Here is a 13,321-nt window from a genome sequence, read left to right on the forward strand (position 1 = left end):
AAATCTTTAAGAAAAAAAATTGATGGAAAAAACACATATAAAGCCTGTACACTGAAAGCTACAAATTATTGAGTATGTCATGTGTTAACAGGTTAAAATACTCCAATATTGTTAAAATATAATTCTCCATTATGTAGTTGTTACTATAAATGCAGTCCCATTCAGAAATGCAGGAGACTTTTTTTGTAGACATTGACACAAACTAAATTTAATGTATATAGAAATGCAAAGAACCTTGACAATCCACAAAAAGCATAAATTATAAAAGACAAAATCTACCAACCAGACTTTATCACATTAAAAAACTAGTTGAAAGAAGTTGTTTTAAAAAAGAGAAAGCCCAGAGAGAAATATTCACAGTACATATTTTGGACAATAAACTTGATCTAGATCTATGAAGAACACAACTGAATAAGACAAATAAAAAGTGAGCAAAAGATCTCAAGATATGTACCAAAAGAAGATAGGTGCATTGCCAACAAACTTAAGAAAAGACCATCATTAGTTATCAAAGTGGAGATTAAAACCACAGCAATATACTACTTCATACCCACTGGAATGACCAACATTGAAAAGACTGACAATTCAAAGAGTTGGTAGATTGTGGAACAGCGGGAATTCTCATACATTGCTGGCACAAGTGCAGAATGGTACAATGGATTTGGAAGACTGATGAACAGTTTCTTACAAAGTTAAAAATTAAACTTACAGTAAGATCCAGCGTTTCTATCCCTAAATGTTTACTCTGGAGAGATGAAAACTGATGTTCACACAAACACTTGTACAAATTCATAACAGCTTTATTTTTAATAACCAAAAAGCTGGAAAAGCAGTAATAACAACAGATGAGTGGTTAAACAAATTGTACTCTATCTCTACGATGGAAAAGTACTTAGAAAAAATAATTAAAAGAGGTAACACAGATAAATGTCAAAAATACGCTGAATGAAAGAAGCCAGATATGTATATATTATATACATATGTGTGTGTGTGCGTGTGTGTGTGTGTATATACATACACACACACACAAAAGAGTACATACCATGTGATTACATTTATAGGAAACTATAGGAAAGACTAACATATAATTTGGTAGAACTTGAGACCTCACCTCTACCCCAACCCCATTGGGTTCACCAGGTCCTTCAAAGTCTGTAGCAAGGGTGTTCGTTTTTACTTGATTCTATGTTTCGCATTTTTAAAAAATATTTTATTATTTATTTATTCATGAGAGACACAGAGAGAGAGGGAGAAGTAGGCTCCACGCAGGGAGCCCGATGTGGGATGTGGATCACACCCTGGGCTGAAGGCAGGTGCTAAACCGCCGAGCCATCCAGGGATCCCCATGTTTTGCATTTCTCTTCCCTGTTTTTATCATTCTATTATGATCAAGTGGCAGTTGTTAGTATTTGCTTCTTTTACTTGTATTTCATTTAAATTGTTATTTAAAAATATATAGAAAATAGTAGAGACCATAAATGTACTATTTAGTAAATAATTAGAAAGCAAATACCTATAAACCTATATCACCCAGGTCAAGAGGTAGAATACTGGCAGCATTCCAGGAGTTACTTTATGCATAAGCTTGTTCTTAGTCTCTGCTCTCAACTTTACAGGTAACTACTCTCCTGACATTTATTATAATAATTTCCTTGCTTTCCTTTTATACCAGTGTATATATTTCCAAACAAAATAGTTCAATTTAACCTTTTTGAAGTTCATGTAAATAAAATCATTCCATGTATATTATTTTGTACTTTGCTGCTTTCCCTCAGTAACACGTCAGAATTATCCAATGTAGTACGTGAAGCCATAGTTTTCCTTTTGTACCGTATTCTTTTGTATGAATATCTATACCACAATTCATTTTTTTTATTTTATTTTATTTTATTTTATTTTATTTTATTTTTTAATTTATTTTTTATTGGTGTTCAATTTACTAACATACAGAATAACCCCCCGTGCCCGTCACCCATTCACTCCCACCCCCCGCCCTTCTCCCCTTCCACCACCCCTAGTTCATTTCCCAGAGTTAGCAGTCTTTACGTTCTGTCTCCCTTTCTGATATTTCCCACACATTTCTTCTCCCTTCCCTTATATTCCCTTTCACTATTATTTATATTCCCCAAATGAATGAGAACATATAATGTTTGTCCTTCACCGACTGACTTACTTCACTCAGCATAATACCCTCCAGTTCCATCCACGTTGAAGCAAATGGTGGGTATTTGTCATTTCTAATAGCTGAGTAATATTCCATTGTATACATAAACCACATCTTCTTTATCCACTCATCTTTAGTTGGACACCGAGGCTCCTTCCACAGTTTGGCTATCGTGGCCATTGCTGCTATAAACATCGGGGTGCTGGTGTCCCGGCGTTTCATTGCATCTGTATCTTTGGGGTAAATCCCCAGCAGTGCAATTGCTGGGTCGTAGGGCAGGTATATTTTTAACTGTTTGAGGAACCTCCACACAGTTTTCCAGAGTGGCTGCACCAGTTCACATTCCCACCAACAGTGTAAGAGGGTTCCCTTTTCTCCGCATCCTCTCCAACATTTGTGGTTTCCTGCCTTGTTAATTTTCCCCATTCTCACTGGTGTGAGGTGGTATCTCATTGTGGTTTTGATTTGTATTTCCCTGATGGCAAGTGATGCAGAGCATTTTCTCATATGCATGTTGGCCATGTCTATGTCTTCCTCTGTGAGATTTCTGTTCATGTCTTTTGCCCATTTCATGATTGGATTGTTTGTTTCTTTGGTGTTGAGTTTAATACGTTCTTTATAGATCTTGGAAACTAGCCCTTTATCTGATATGTCATTTGCAAATATCTTCTCCCATTCTGTAGGTTGTCTTTGAGTTTTGTTGACTGTATCCTTTGCTGTGCAAAAGCTTCTTATCTTGATGAAGTCCCAATAGTTCATTTTTGCTTTTGTTTCTTTTGCCTTCGTGGATGTATCTTGCAAGAAGTTACTATGGCCGAGTTCAAAAAGGGTGTTGCCTGTGTTCTTCTCTAGGATTTTGATGGAATCTTGTCTCACATTTAGATCTTTCATCCATTTTGAGTTTATCTTTGTGTATGGTGAAAGAGAGTGGTCTAGTTTCATTCTTCTGCATGTGGATGTCCAATTTTCCCAGCACCATTTATTGAAGAGACTGTCTTTCTTCCAATGGATAGTCTTTCCTCCTTTATCGAATATTAGTTGACCCACAATTCATTTTTTAATCTTATTTTTTTCCTGATAGAATTTTAGGTTGTTTGCTAAAAGTTTGTAGCTGTTATAAATCACAGTACTTGTTTTTGCTACTTTATTTTGCTATTTGTTATTTTTATTCTGATGACAAAGGAATCTTATAGCAGTATGGCTTTTTATAATTTATACAGTGTCTTCATTAGCATCATCTAATTTAGCATTCATTTCAGACCTGTGACATTGGCAGTGCAGCATTCCATTATATTACTTGTCCAAGCTAACATTTCTAGAAATTAGTGAAGTACTAACAACTGCCATAGGTATTATATTTCAGTCTAAATTCTAAACTTCTGATTCCATTCCATACAAACTGAGCATGCTCAATACCTCAACTGAGTTAAAGTATTTCAGAAGAAAACTGTTTAGCTAAAGATGTGCCTCATTGTCCTGTTTCTTAAATCAAGGCTTTAGTATTGTTTCTTTGGAAGTTGACCTAAAAAACAGTTTTTCTATGGGTAGAATGTTGGAACATAAATTTTTAATTTGTTAAAGCAAATGTCTGCAGTATTTGATGTAAGTGCAGAATGTGAGGAGAGGAAGCTGATGGTGGAGAGTACTACTACACTTTTTATTATTTTTATTACCACTCTTTTTAAAACCCAGGAGACTGAGCTTTTAATTCAGTTGTAATTCAGACTCTGCCAGTCAGATGGCCAGGGAGTTCACTTCAAGCTTTTCTAAAATTTTATGTCTTGTGAATCTATCCATTTGTGAATACTCTCTGGTGCTATAGACCAATCTAACCCCTTATATATGTGTGGAATGTGCTGAGCTCTGTTTCAGGCCAGTTTAGTTGTTTACGTTGTTGCAAAGTGATACTCCTTTCCTTGTCTTAAGATTTTAAAAAGTATAAGACTTTCAAAATGGAGATGTTTTAAGCAACTGTCAGCTCAAGAAACGAAAGTAACTATAATATATCTATTACTAGGGAATTTTTTTGATAAACTTAATATTTCTCTCAAGGTGTTTATATGTAAATGTTTTAAGTCTATACGCTTTTTGAAAAATAATTCTGAAAAGGAAGTTTGCTTAGAAAAGCAAGAAGATGGAAATGTATTGGCATGTTTGAAACCTTTTTAGATTTATATATTTACTTAACAAATATAGAACCAACATCTGCTTGGTTTGAAAGTACATTTCACCAGATTGATTATCTAGGTGGAAATAACTTAAGCTGTATATATCCTGTCTGTCTTATTTACAAAAATGAAGTACAAATTATTGCAGTTTTAAAAATCATTCTTCAACTAAACATGAAGGAGGAAGAAGTCTTGTGAATGTCGTTTTCAAAGTAGTACATGTGAGTGGGAAATTCTGTATTTTAAAATTCACAAATTAATGGATTAAATTAGCTTTACTCTAAATGGAAGGGAGGTTTGAATTTGGGAAAATGCAGGGTAATAAAGTATTATAGATTGTGTATTAGGATGCCATTAATTTTAAGTATTAAACAGAAAGAACACTTAGTTAAAAAGAGAAGAAACTACAACCCCTCCCAATCGAAAATTAGTATTTGAAAATGGTTTCTGGAAAACATAACTTCCAAATAAAAGGCAATTTCCCTGGCTTTATATGTAGTTAAGAAAAGATGATAGAATAAATTAAACCATAGATGTGAAGTTTTCCCATGTCTCTGTTGTAATAGCGATGAGCATAAAGAATTTCCTATTTCAAACAAAGGTATATTTGTTGTCATAGAATTGGTTAAAAGAGATTTCATTTCACAGTGACTTCTTTTATCATCTAAAATTTTTTTATTTGTAATTGAAGTATAGTAGATGTAGTTTCTGGCTTGTAGCATAGTGATTCAACAATTATTAAGTGCTTCTCATGAGAGAAGTGTTACCATGAGTCACCACACAAAGTTATTACTCTGTTATTGACTGTATTCCCTATGCTGCATATTTTTCATTTGCATGACTTGTTTTACAACTGGCACAATGACTTCTTAATGGCTGAGATCTTTGATCAGGGTGGAATCAAATTTCTCAAATGCAACACTAAAATAATATTCCTTCCTGTTACTGTGGATTTAACCCTTTCCTCTTGGAATCTTCCTCTTGGAAGTAAGTGGAACATAATGTTCTCTTGAGCTTCTAAATCTTCACAGTATTTACCTAGTTCACTGGACAAAGTCAATTACAGTATTGCCTCTTCTTTGTTTTGGAAGTTTGGGTGAGATAGGAATGTTCATCCCTGCTTGAAAATAAATCTCCCAGGTTCTGAATTTTAACTATGGCAGGATGTAAATTTTCTTCCTTCTGATCGTCCTCCTTGAACATACGCTTAAATCTTAACCTGTCATTTTCCTGTAGTATGTTATGTTAGAGGACTTGTCCTCTGGATACTAGAATCAGAGTCCTACATTTTTGACATTAAACATATATGCATTTATCTTTAGTGAAGAGTTTCATCTATGCAAATATAAAAATTACTATCATTCATGTCTTACCAGGTTTCCAGTCATGACTTTGGAGATCACAAAAGGGGGGAATGTTATTTCACTTAATGTTTGGGGTCCATGATCCTATAATGTAGCTGTCTTTTACTGATTTATAGTTGCATAGCTTATAAATGTATGTTGTCTTTTTCAGAAATTTATTGATTTTTAAGATTATTTATTTATTCATGAGAGACACAGAGAGAGAGAGAGGCAGAGACACACGCAGAGGGAGAAGCAGACTCCATGCAAGGAGCCTGATGTGGGACTCGATCCCAGACCCCAGGGATCACATTCTGAGCCGAAGGCAGATGCTCAACCGCTGAGCCACCCTGGCATCCCCAGAAATTTATAAGTATGGATAATCTTTGATTACTTGGACAAAAATGTTAATACCTAAGTAATCTTGTTAATGTATCTTTGGTCTTTGATCTTTTTGTTTCCAGGATGGCTCTTTTCTTCACTGAAGCTACCACCCTACCACGTCTTTTAAGAGTTCCTATCTGCTCTTCCAGGAAATATTTCCTACATTTATTGACTCTGCTCTCCCTTCACTCACTTCTTAACTCATTCTAATCTGATTTCTGCCCGTACTACTTCAAGGGAACTGATGTAAACCAGGGCCACCAAGTGTCTTCTGTGTATTCTAATGGACAATTCTCTGTCTTTGGTATCCTTGTGTCAGGTAATACTGTTATCAGCTTCCTTCTTGAAACAGGCTCCAGTGTCACATTAACTGCTTTTCCTCCTCTCTCTTTTTAGTAATACCCAAATACTCTTTGTAGACTTTTCTTCCTCTACCCATAGTTAAATGATGCTGTTACTTAGAGTTCTTAGACGCTCTTTGCTTTTCATGATGCTGCTTTCTTTAGAATTTAGGATTCAGGGGTGCTTGGATGACTCAGTCAGTTGAGTGCCTGACTCTTGGTTTGGGCTTGGGATGTGGGATTGAGCCCACAGAGTCCGCTTGGGTCTCTCTCTCCCTCTCCCTTTGCCCTTTCCCTGCTCCCTTACTTTTTTTCTAAAATAAATATTAAAAAAAAATTTAGGATTCATTGCCTCATTTATAATATGCTGGTAATTCTAGGACTTTTCCTTGGCTTCCAAGCTGTACTTCCAGAGGTCTAGTGGACATATTTACTTGGTGATTGTACTAGGCTGCAGGTGATAGAAATCCACTTCAGTGCAGCTTCAAGCTACTGAGAGAGAAACACTGCCTCACAAAACCTATGCTCAGGTTCAAACTGATCTTAGGGATGACTGGAAGCAGAGATTTATGTCCTCTAGACTTCCTCTTCTCTCTTGTCTGTGCTTGTCAGTATTATTATCTCAGAACAATCATCTACATGAAGTTTGGAATTCACTTGGCTAAAGCCTTTCTTACAGTCAACAACTTGGCAGCCAGGAAGAAAATACAGGTTCACTCTTTGTCCAGCTCCACAGAAAATTGCCTAACATGGATTCTGAACGTCTCAGCTTGGTTGGCCACTGGTGGGAAATAAACTTTTTACCGACAGTAGTTCTGGTGCTGGTGGTGGCAGGACTCTAATATCTTAACTCACAAAAGGAAGCCAAAATTAGAACCTGTCTATCTTTTATGTTCAATTTCAAATTCAGTGGAAAAGTTGCTAGTTTTGTTTATGGTTACTAATGAATTACAGCTGCTTAATTATCTAAGAACGGTTGATTGCTGTATCATTTACTTTCGGGATTGCCTTTGAGAACAAGTTCAAGTGCAGAAACCTGTATGAAAATGATCTGAAATGTATGAAATGATCTTCTTGGAATTTGAGACTTTTGTGTGGCAGCCATGGTGTTTTAGTTAGTGATTTAAAAAAATTAACTTACTAAAATAATTTAGGGTTTTATTGTTAAAAAATAGGATGCACTACGAAGTCAAGGATTTCTGTCTTATTTCACTGCTATATTCCTGATACCTGCTGCTCAAAGTGTTCAGAAAATTTTGTTGGATATCGATTTATTAAAATCTTGATTTTTTTCCCCAATGCTTGCTTTTTGGGGAAATATTTTTAATTTAATCACAGATCTAAAAAAAAAAAATAAAAGCACCTAAGGATAAGTAAAGTAACTTGTTTTCTTCTATTTTTCCCTTTTTTTTTTAGACTGCCTGTTAGACGCCCTGAGTCAAGACAACAATTTTTATACCTTCCTGGTGGTTGGGAAACGAATCTCTGTAGAACGAGAAACAGAGAAAGGAAAACAGTTTGACTTCTTCATTAAATTGACTGTATAAGATACTTGACTTCCAAGAACAAAAACAGAAGTAATAAAATTATTTTTTTTTTGGCATCATTGAACATTCAGCCTATCAAGGAGCGTGCTTTGTGAAGCTTCCTGAGCTAAGATTTGAAAACTTTACTGGTGCTCATTTATACTGTGGACTATAAGCATGAGTGAATTCTGGTTGTGTTTCAACTGCTGTATTGCAGAACAGCCTCAGCCTGTAAGTATAAAGTAATATGTGTACAGATTGGGGGGAGGTGCTTATTAAACATACCACTGGCTCTCGAGCTGAAAGTCAGGACCCTAGTAGTAATTGCAGGGCAGATCTAAGGAGGGTCAGAAAGTAGTCCATGGAACTCTGAATCTGCTTAAAAAGAGAAAACACTTTTTTTTTTTTTTAATTTTTATTTATTTATGATAGTCACAGAGAGAGAGAGGCAGAGACACAGGCAGAGGGAGAAGCAGGCTCCATGCACCGGGAGCCCGATGTGGGATTCGATCCCGGGTCTCCAGGATCGCGCCCTGGGCCAAAGGCAGGCGCCAAACCGCTGCGCCACCCAGGGATCCCGAGAAGACACTTTTTTTGAGTAAATACTATATGTCAAGAGCTGTGCGAGGCCATTGTATGTTACTGAGCAGGTTGTGCTCCTCTACCAAGTAGATGGCTTCTAGAGGAATAGTGGAGGTTGATAACCCAACTTTTTGAGGTAAAACAGTAGAGTCAGCCTTGGAAAGTCAGTGGGTAGAAGATGTGGCAGCCAGACTCTGCTCACATCCTTTTTGATCTACCACTTCTTTTTCCTCTCAGCAACCATCTGAGGAAGATACCATTACCGATATTGTTCAATTGAAGTAGATTTAGTTTTTGCTCAAAGTCCTATAGATAGTAATTTTCGGTGCATGCCCCACTTTTATGCCTTCTAACCTGTGCACTTATATTGTTGCCTCTTCCCAAATCTTGCCCTACAAAGCCTAATTTTCTTTTCATCTTTTAAGCTGCCTAGATCAAATACCACCTCTGTAAAATCTTTACCAGCTTTTTCTTGACTTAGCCGTTACCTCATGCATATTCCCACTAGCTCATTACTTCATTTTTCTATTATAGTGTGGAACTTCTGTATGGTAAATAATTGTACTGTAGTCTCTCCTCATTTTTAATTCTTTGGGGCCCTGACCATTTTTATGTAGTATTTTTAGGATCAAATCTATTACCTTGGACAGTGTAGCTTTACATGACTGTTGGTTGGCTGGCCGGCTGGCTGGCTGGCTGAATAAGTGAATTCATATTGTTTCATTTACATTTGTAAGAACATAAAAGGAAGAATGAGGTGTAATCTTGAAGTCTTCTCAGATCTTTCCTGAGTCTTTCCTGGGCATGTGCAGTCACTTGCTCATTTTCCACAGACATGCAGGATTTTTTGAACGTCCTAGTCTTTCATGCCTGGCTCCCAAAAGGGGAAAAAAATGAAAAGTGAAGGGGGTTGGGGAGAGAGGAGAAAGGATGTTGGTTTTTAATCCTTTACAAGTGACTGAACCAGAGGGGGAGGTACAGGGGCTGCCCATTTCTTTGCTCATCCTGGTTCTACAAGATGTGGGTAAGCTGCTCTGGGAAATAGCTAGGAGTTGGGAATGGGTAGCTGCTACTGTAGTAAGAGCTGAAATTAACTATAATTTATTTTCCAAGTCTTCCCCTAGAGGGGAAGAACAGACTCCAGAGTTATAAAATAGTTCTATCAGATAGATTCTACTAGTGCATTTACTGCATTTACTGTGGTAAGATACAGAATCCTTGTGCTACTTACTCTGCCATTTCCCCTTTTACAACTTTTATAATTTTGTTTTCTATATTTGGCTCTTTTGGTCCATGAAGTATGGAAGATTGTTTTGTGTGGTGTGAGGTAGGGGCCTATTCCTTCATGCTAATCAGCTACCTAAATACATTTTATTGAATAATGTTTTTGTTAGTAATTTGGAATGTCACTTTTACTATGTTTTCACTTTTTTTTTTTTTTTAAGATTATTTATTCATGATAGAGAGGCAGAGACACAGGCAGAGGGAGAAGCAGGCTCCATGCAGGGAGCCCAATGTGGGCTTGATCTCAGGTCTCCAGGACCACACCGTGGGCTGAAGGCAGCGTTAAACCGCTGAGCCACCTGGGATGCCCCTGTTTTCACATACTTAACAGACCTTTCTTGAAGTCTGCTTTATTCTTTTGGTACATAAGTTTACACCTGTACCACTACCATACTGTTTTATTTTTACTATTTTTAAAGATTTTGTTTATTCATGAGAGAGAGAGGCAGAGACATAGGCATGGGAGAAGCAGGCTCCCTGCGGGGAGCCTGATGCGGGACTCTATCGCAAGATCCCAGGATCATGATCTGAGCCAAAGGCAGACACTCCACCACTGAGCCACCCAGTTGCTGTATCATAGAGGAAATCTATTTCGTAGATCTTTTTCAACTATATTGATAATGTCTTGTTTTGTGAGCTGGATTGTTGTTCAGTGGTTATTAGGTTTTTCTCTTTTTTCTTTATATGAAGTATTTCATAATGCATATATTTAATCCTATAGGTGTTTACTTTAGGATTGCATTGTATATAGGATGTAATTGAGTGAGAATTGATGTCTTCAAAATTCTGAGCCAGTCCCTTTAAGAAACATGGCATATATTTTCATTTATATAGTCATTTTCATATTCTTTTAATAAAGCTTAAAAATTTCATCAAAATTTTACACATTTTTTTAACTAGATTTGTTCTAAATATGGTAGGGTTTTTTTCTTACTGTTGTAAATCAAAATCTGTTTTTCTATCACATTTCCTAATAGAATTATAATAGTGTATAGGAAATTAATAATGAATATTTATCCACCAGTCTTTTAGCCAGACATCTTATTGAACACTTATTTTTAAAATAACTTTGTATGGTGATAGGCTTTTTAAGTCTCTTTCTAATAAGTAAATGTTTTATCCAGTTGGTATCTTTTTTTTTTAAGATATTATTCATTTGAGAGAGAGCAAGTGCATGTAAGCGTACAGGCAGGGGGAGGGAGAAGGAGAAGCAGACTCCCCGCTTAGGGAGCCCCGATGTGGGGCTTGATCACAGGATCTTGGGATCAGACTTGAGCTGAAGGCAGACGCTTAACCCACTGAGCCACCCAGGCACCCTCCTGTTGATACCTTATTGCATTGACTAAGATCTCCAGCATGATGTTGAATAGTGCCAGTGGTGTGTGGGAAAGGGAGAAAGGAAATGGGAAAGGTTCTAATTAAAGTATATTATGAGTATATATTTTAGTGAGTGTGTGTTTACCTGTACTTTTGAGTTATTGTGTGTAATTTGTTATCAGTGATACTACCAAGGATTAAATTTTCAACAGTTTTTAAATTAGGGAATTTTTTTTTTTTTTTTTAAATTAGGGAATTTTTAAATTCTGTTGCCATTATGTTTTAGTTGCCTTGTAATATTTTGCTGAAAGTCAGATATAGAATAACAGCAAGTAAAGGAACAGGCCTCTAGCATGAGATTTTATGTTTATATGTCTGCATGGTGGGCCATGTTTACTGTAGCTGTAGGTGTCAGAGGATAAAATTACCTCTGATGTCCTTGTTTTTGTGCCTTATTTTCTTTGGGTTTACTTGGTTTGGGTTTACTTGGAGACTTGCTAAATAAGATCTGAGATGTCTCCTTATTTCAGTTATATTCTCTTATTTGGAAGCCTTATTGGTACGGTGTCGGGGGAGGGGAAACATTATGGGCTGCTGTGGTTAGGTTTCAGTTTCTTAGTGAGTCTGTGCCCCTGATCTGTTACTCACGGAAGTGCTTCTTAGTTTTGTTTTGAACTCCCTGGTTTAAGCAAAAACCTTAGAAGGGACTGGAATTGGGTATTTCTCTTACTCTATGTAGAAGGCTAGGGTGTCTGGGGATTGGCTGTTTCCCTTCCCTGGAGTTGGTTAGTTTATAGTAAAACCCCAGTCCATTAGCTCTGTGAAAGAGTAAATCTTGAGGGTTGGCTTTGTTAAGATGAACAGAATACCCTACCTTGCCGAAAAATGTCTATTCTTCCTTTCTCTTTAGTGAAGCACAAGGCGATGTTTCTCTGATCTTCACTTAGAGGATATGGTGGAGTTCTGGAGGTAAAACTAAGACGGGGCAGCCCTGAAGTTTTTAACTCTCAAACTCCTATACATTCATCTTGTAATTCATCAGATAACACTTTAGGTTTTCCTACACTAGTCCTGGATACCTGGAAGTTTCTCGTCATGGGTTTCTGCTCTGATAAGTTGAGATTTTCCATATCTGTGTATCCAGTTTTGGGGGCAGTGATTCTCACTATGAACTTGGTTCTCTTATGGATCTAAGAAGAGTTGCTGGTTTTCAGTTTGTTCAACTTTTCTTTTGTGTGTGGATGGGAGTGAAGCTTTCCAGGCTCTTAATGTGCCACACTGGAAACCAAAAGTCGTTGGGGTTTTTTGTTTTTTGTTTTTGTTTGTTTTTAAAGATCTGTTTGTTTGAGAGAGAAAACAAGTGCATGTGTGAGAGCAGGGGGAAGGGCAGAAGGAAAGGGAAAGAGAATATCAAGCAATGTGGACCTCTATCTCACAACACTGAGATGATGACATGAGCTGATACTAAAGAGTCAGATGTTCAACCGACTAAGCCACTTAGGTACCCCAATATTGGCATATTCTTTAAGATAGATTTTCTTCATTGCCAGTATTCATAATGTGTATAATACAGTGAGTGCTGTTCTAGTATGTGATGTAGATATAGTCACCAATAGCTAAAATAGAAAAACACAAGTTAGGCGTGTAAACAACAGGAGCAGAAGGCCTTAGAATTACAAACATGAGACTTCAGAAATACATTTTCTACTACACAAAGGATTTGCAACCTGAGTTTTTTGCATACATATAGCATGTCAGTATTGTGTTATTGTTTCATAATACATATTTGTGTGAAAGATTCCATAAGAATTCCATGGGCATATGATTTCCCAGGTTTTTTTTTTGGCTTGCTGGGAAAAATAACACAAAGCTTAACAGGGCCATGTGGTTATTATAGTACAAGAATAGCTTGCTTTTTGGCATCAGAAAAACATTTAAAGGATGCACTAATAATTTTATGTATGTTTACGGTTTACAAAAACATATCCTTGCAGTTCTGTGAGACAGTATCAGGAGTGCCTCTTTTGAAAGATGCTTGGTCATCTCTAAAGTTTTCTAAAGTATTTACTGAAATTAAGTGCTGCATGCCAACCCTCCCACTTGTTCTTTGCCACCCCCTGCTCTTGCACATTCCACGTATGAAAAAGAAACAACCCAATATGGGAAGAAAACAGAATGCATTTTTCTGTGTAGTGGCATAAGAATCATACTT

General features: G+C 36.7%; 1 protein-coding gene and 1 pseudogene across 6 annotated transcripts in view; one reads left to right on the plus strand and one right to left on the minus strand.

Annotated features, from left to right (window-relative positions):
* LOC140642023 (plakophilin-4 pseudogene) overlaps nucleotides 1-7,505 on the minus strand; it is a 36,096-nt pseudogene extending 28,591 nt beyond the window's left edge.
* CDC42SE2 (CDC42 small effector 2) overlaps nucleotides 1-13,321 on the plus strand; it is a 116,507-nt gene that overhangs the window by 73,888 nt on the left and 29,298 nt on the right. For all 6 annotated transcript variants that reach the window (XM_072840912.1, XM_072840911.1, XM_072840915.1 and 3 more), the window contains one exon: nucleotides 7,817-8,157. In XM_072840912.1, coding sequence (XP_072697013.1) covers nucleotides 8,104-8,157 — 54 coding nt within the window. In that variant the 5' untranslated portion in view covers nucleotides 7,817-8,103. The remainder of the gene's footprint in view (nucleotides 1-7,816; nucleotides 8,158-13,321) is intronic.

This window comes from Canis lupus, chromosome 10, assembly GCF_048164855.1.
Source record: "Canis lupus baileyi chromosome 10, mCanLup2.hap1, whole genome shotgun sequence".
NCBI classification, from domain to species: domain Eukaryota; kingdom Metazoa; phylum Chordata; class Mammalia; order Carnivora; family Canidae; genus Canis; species Canis lupus.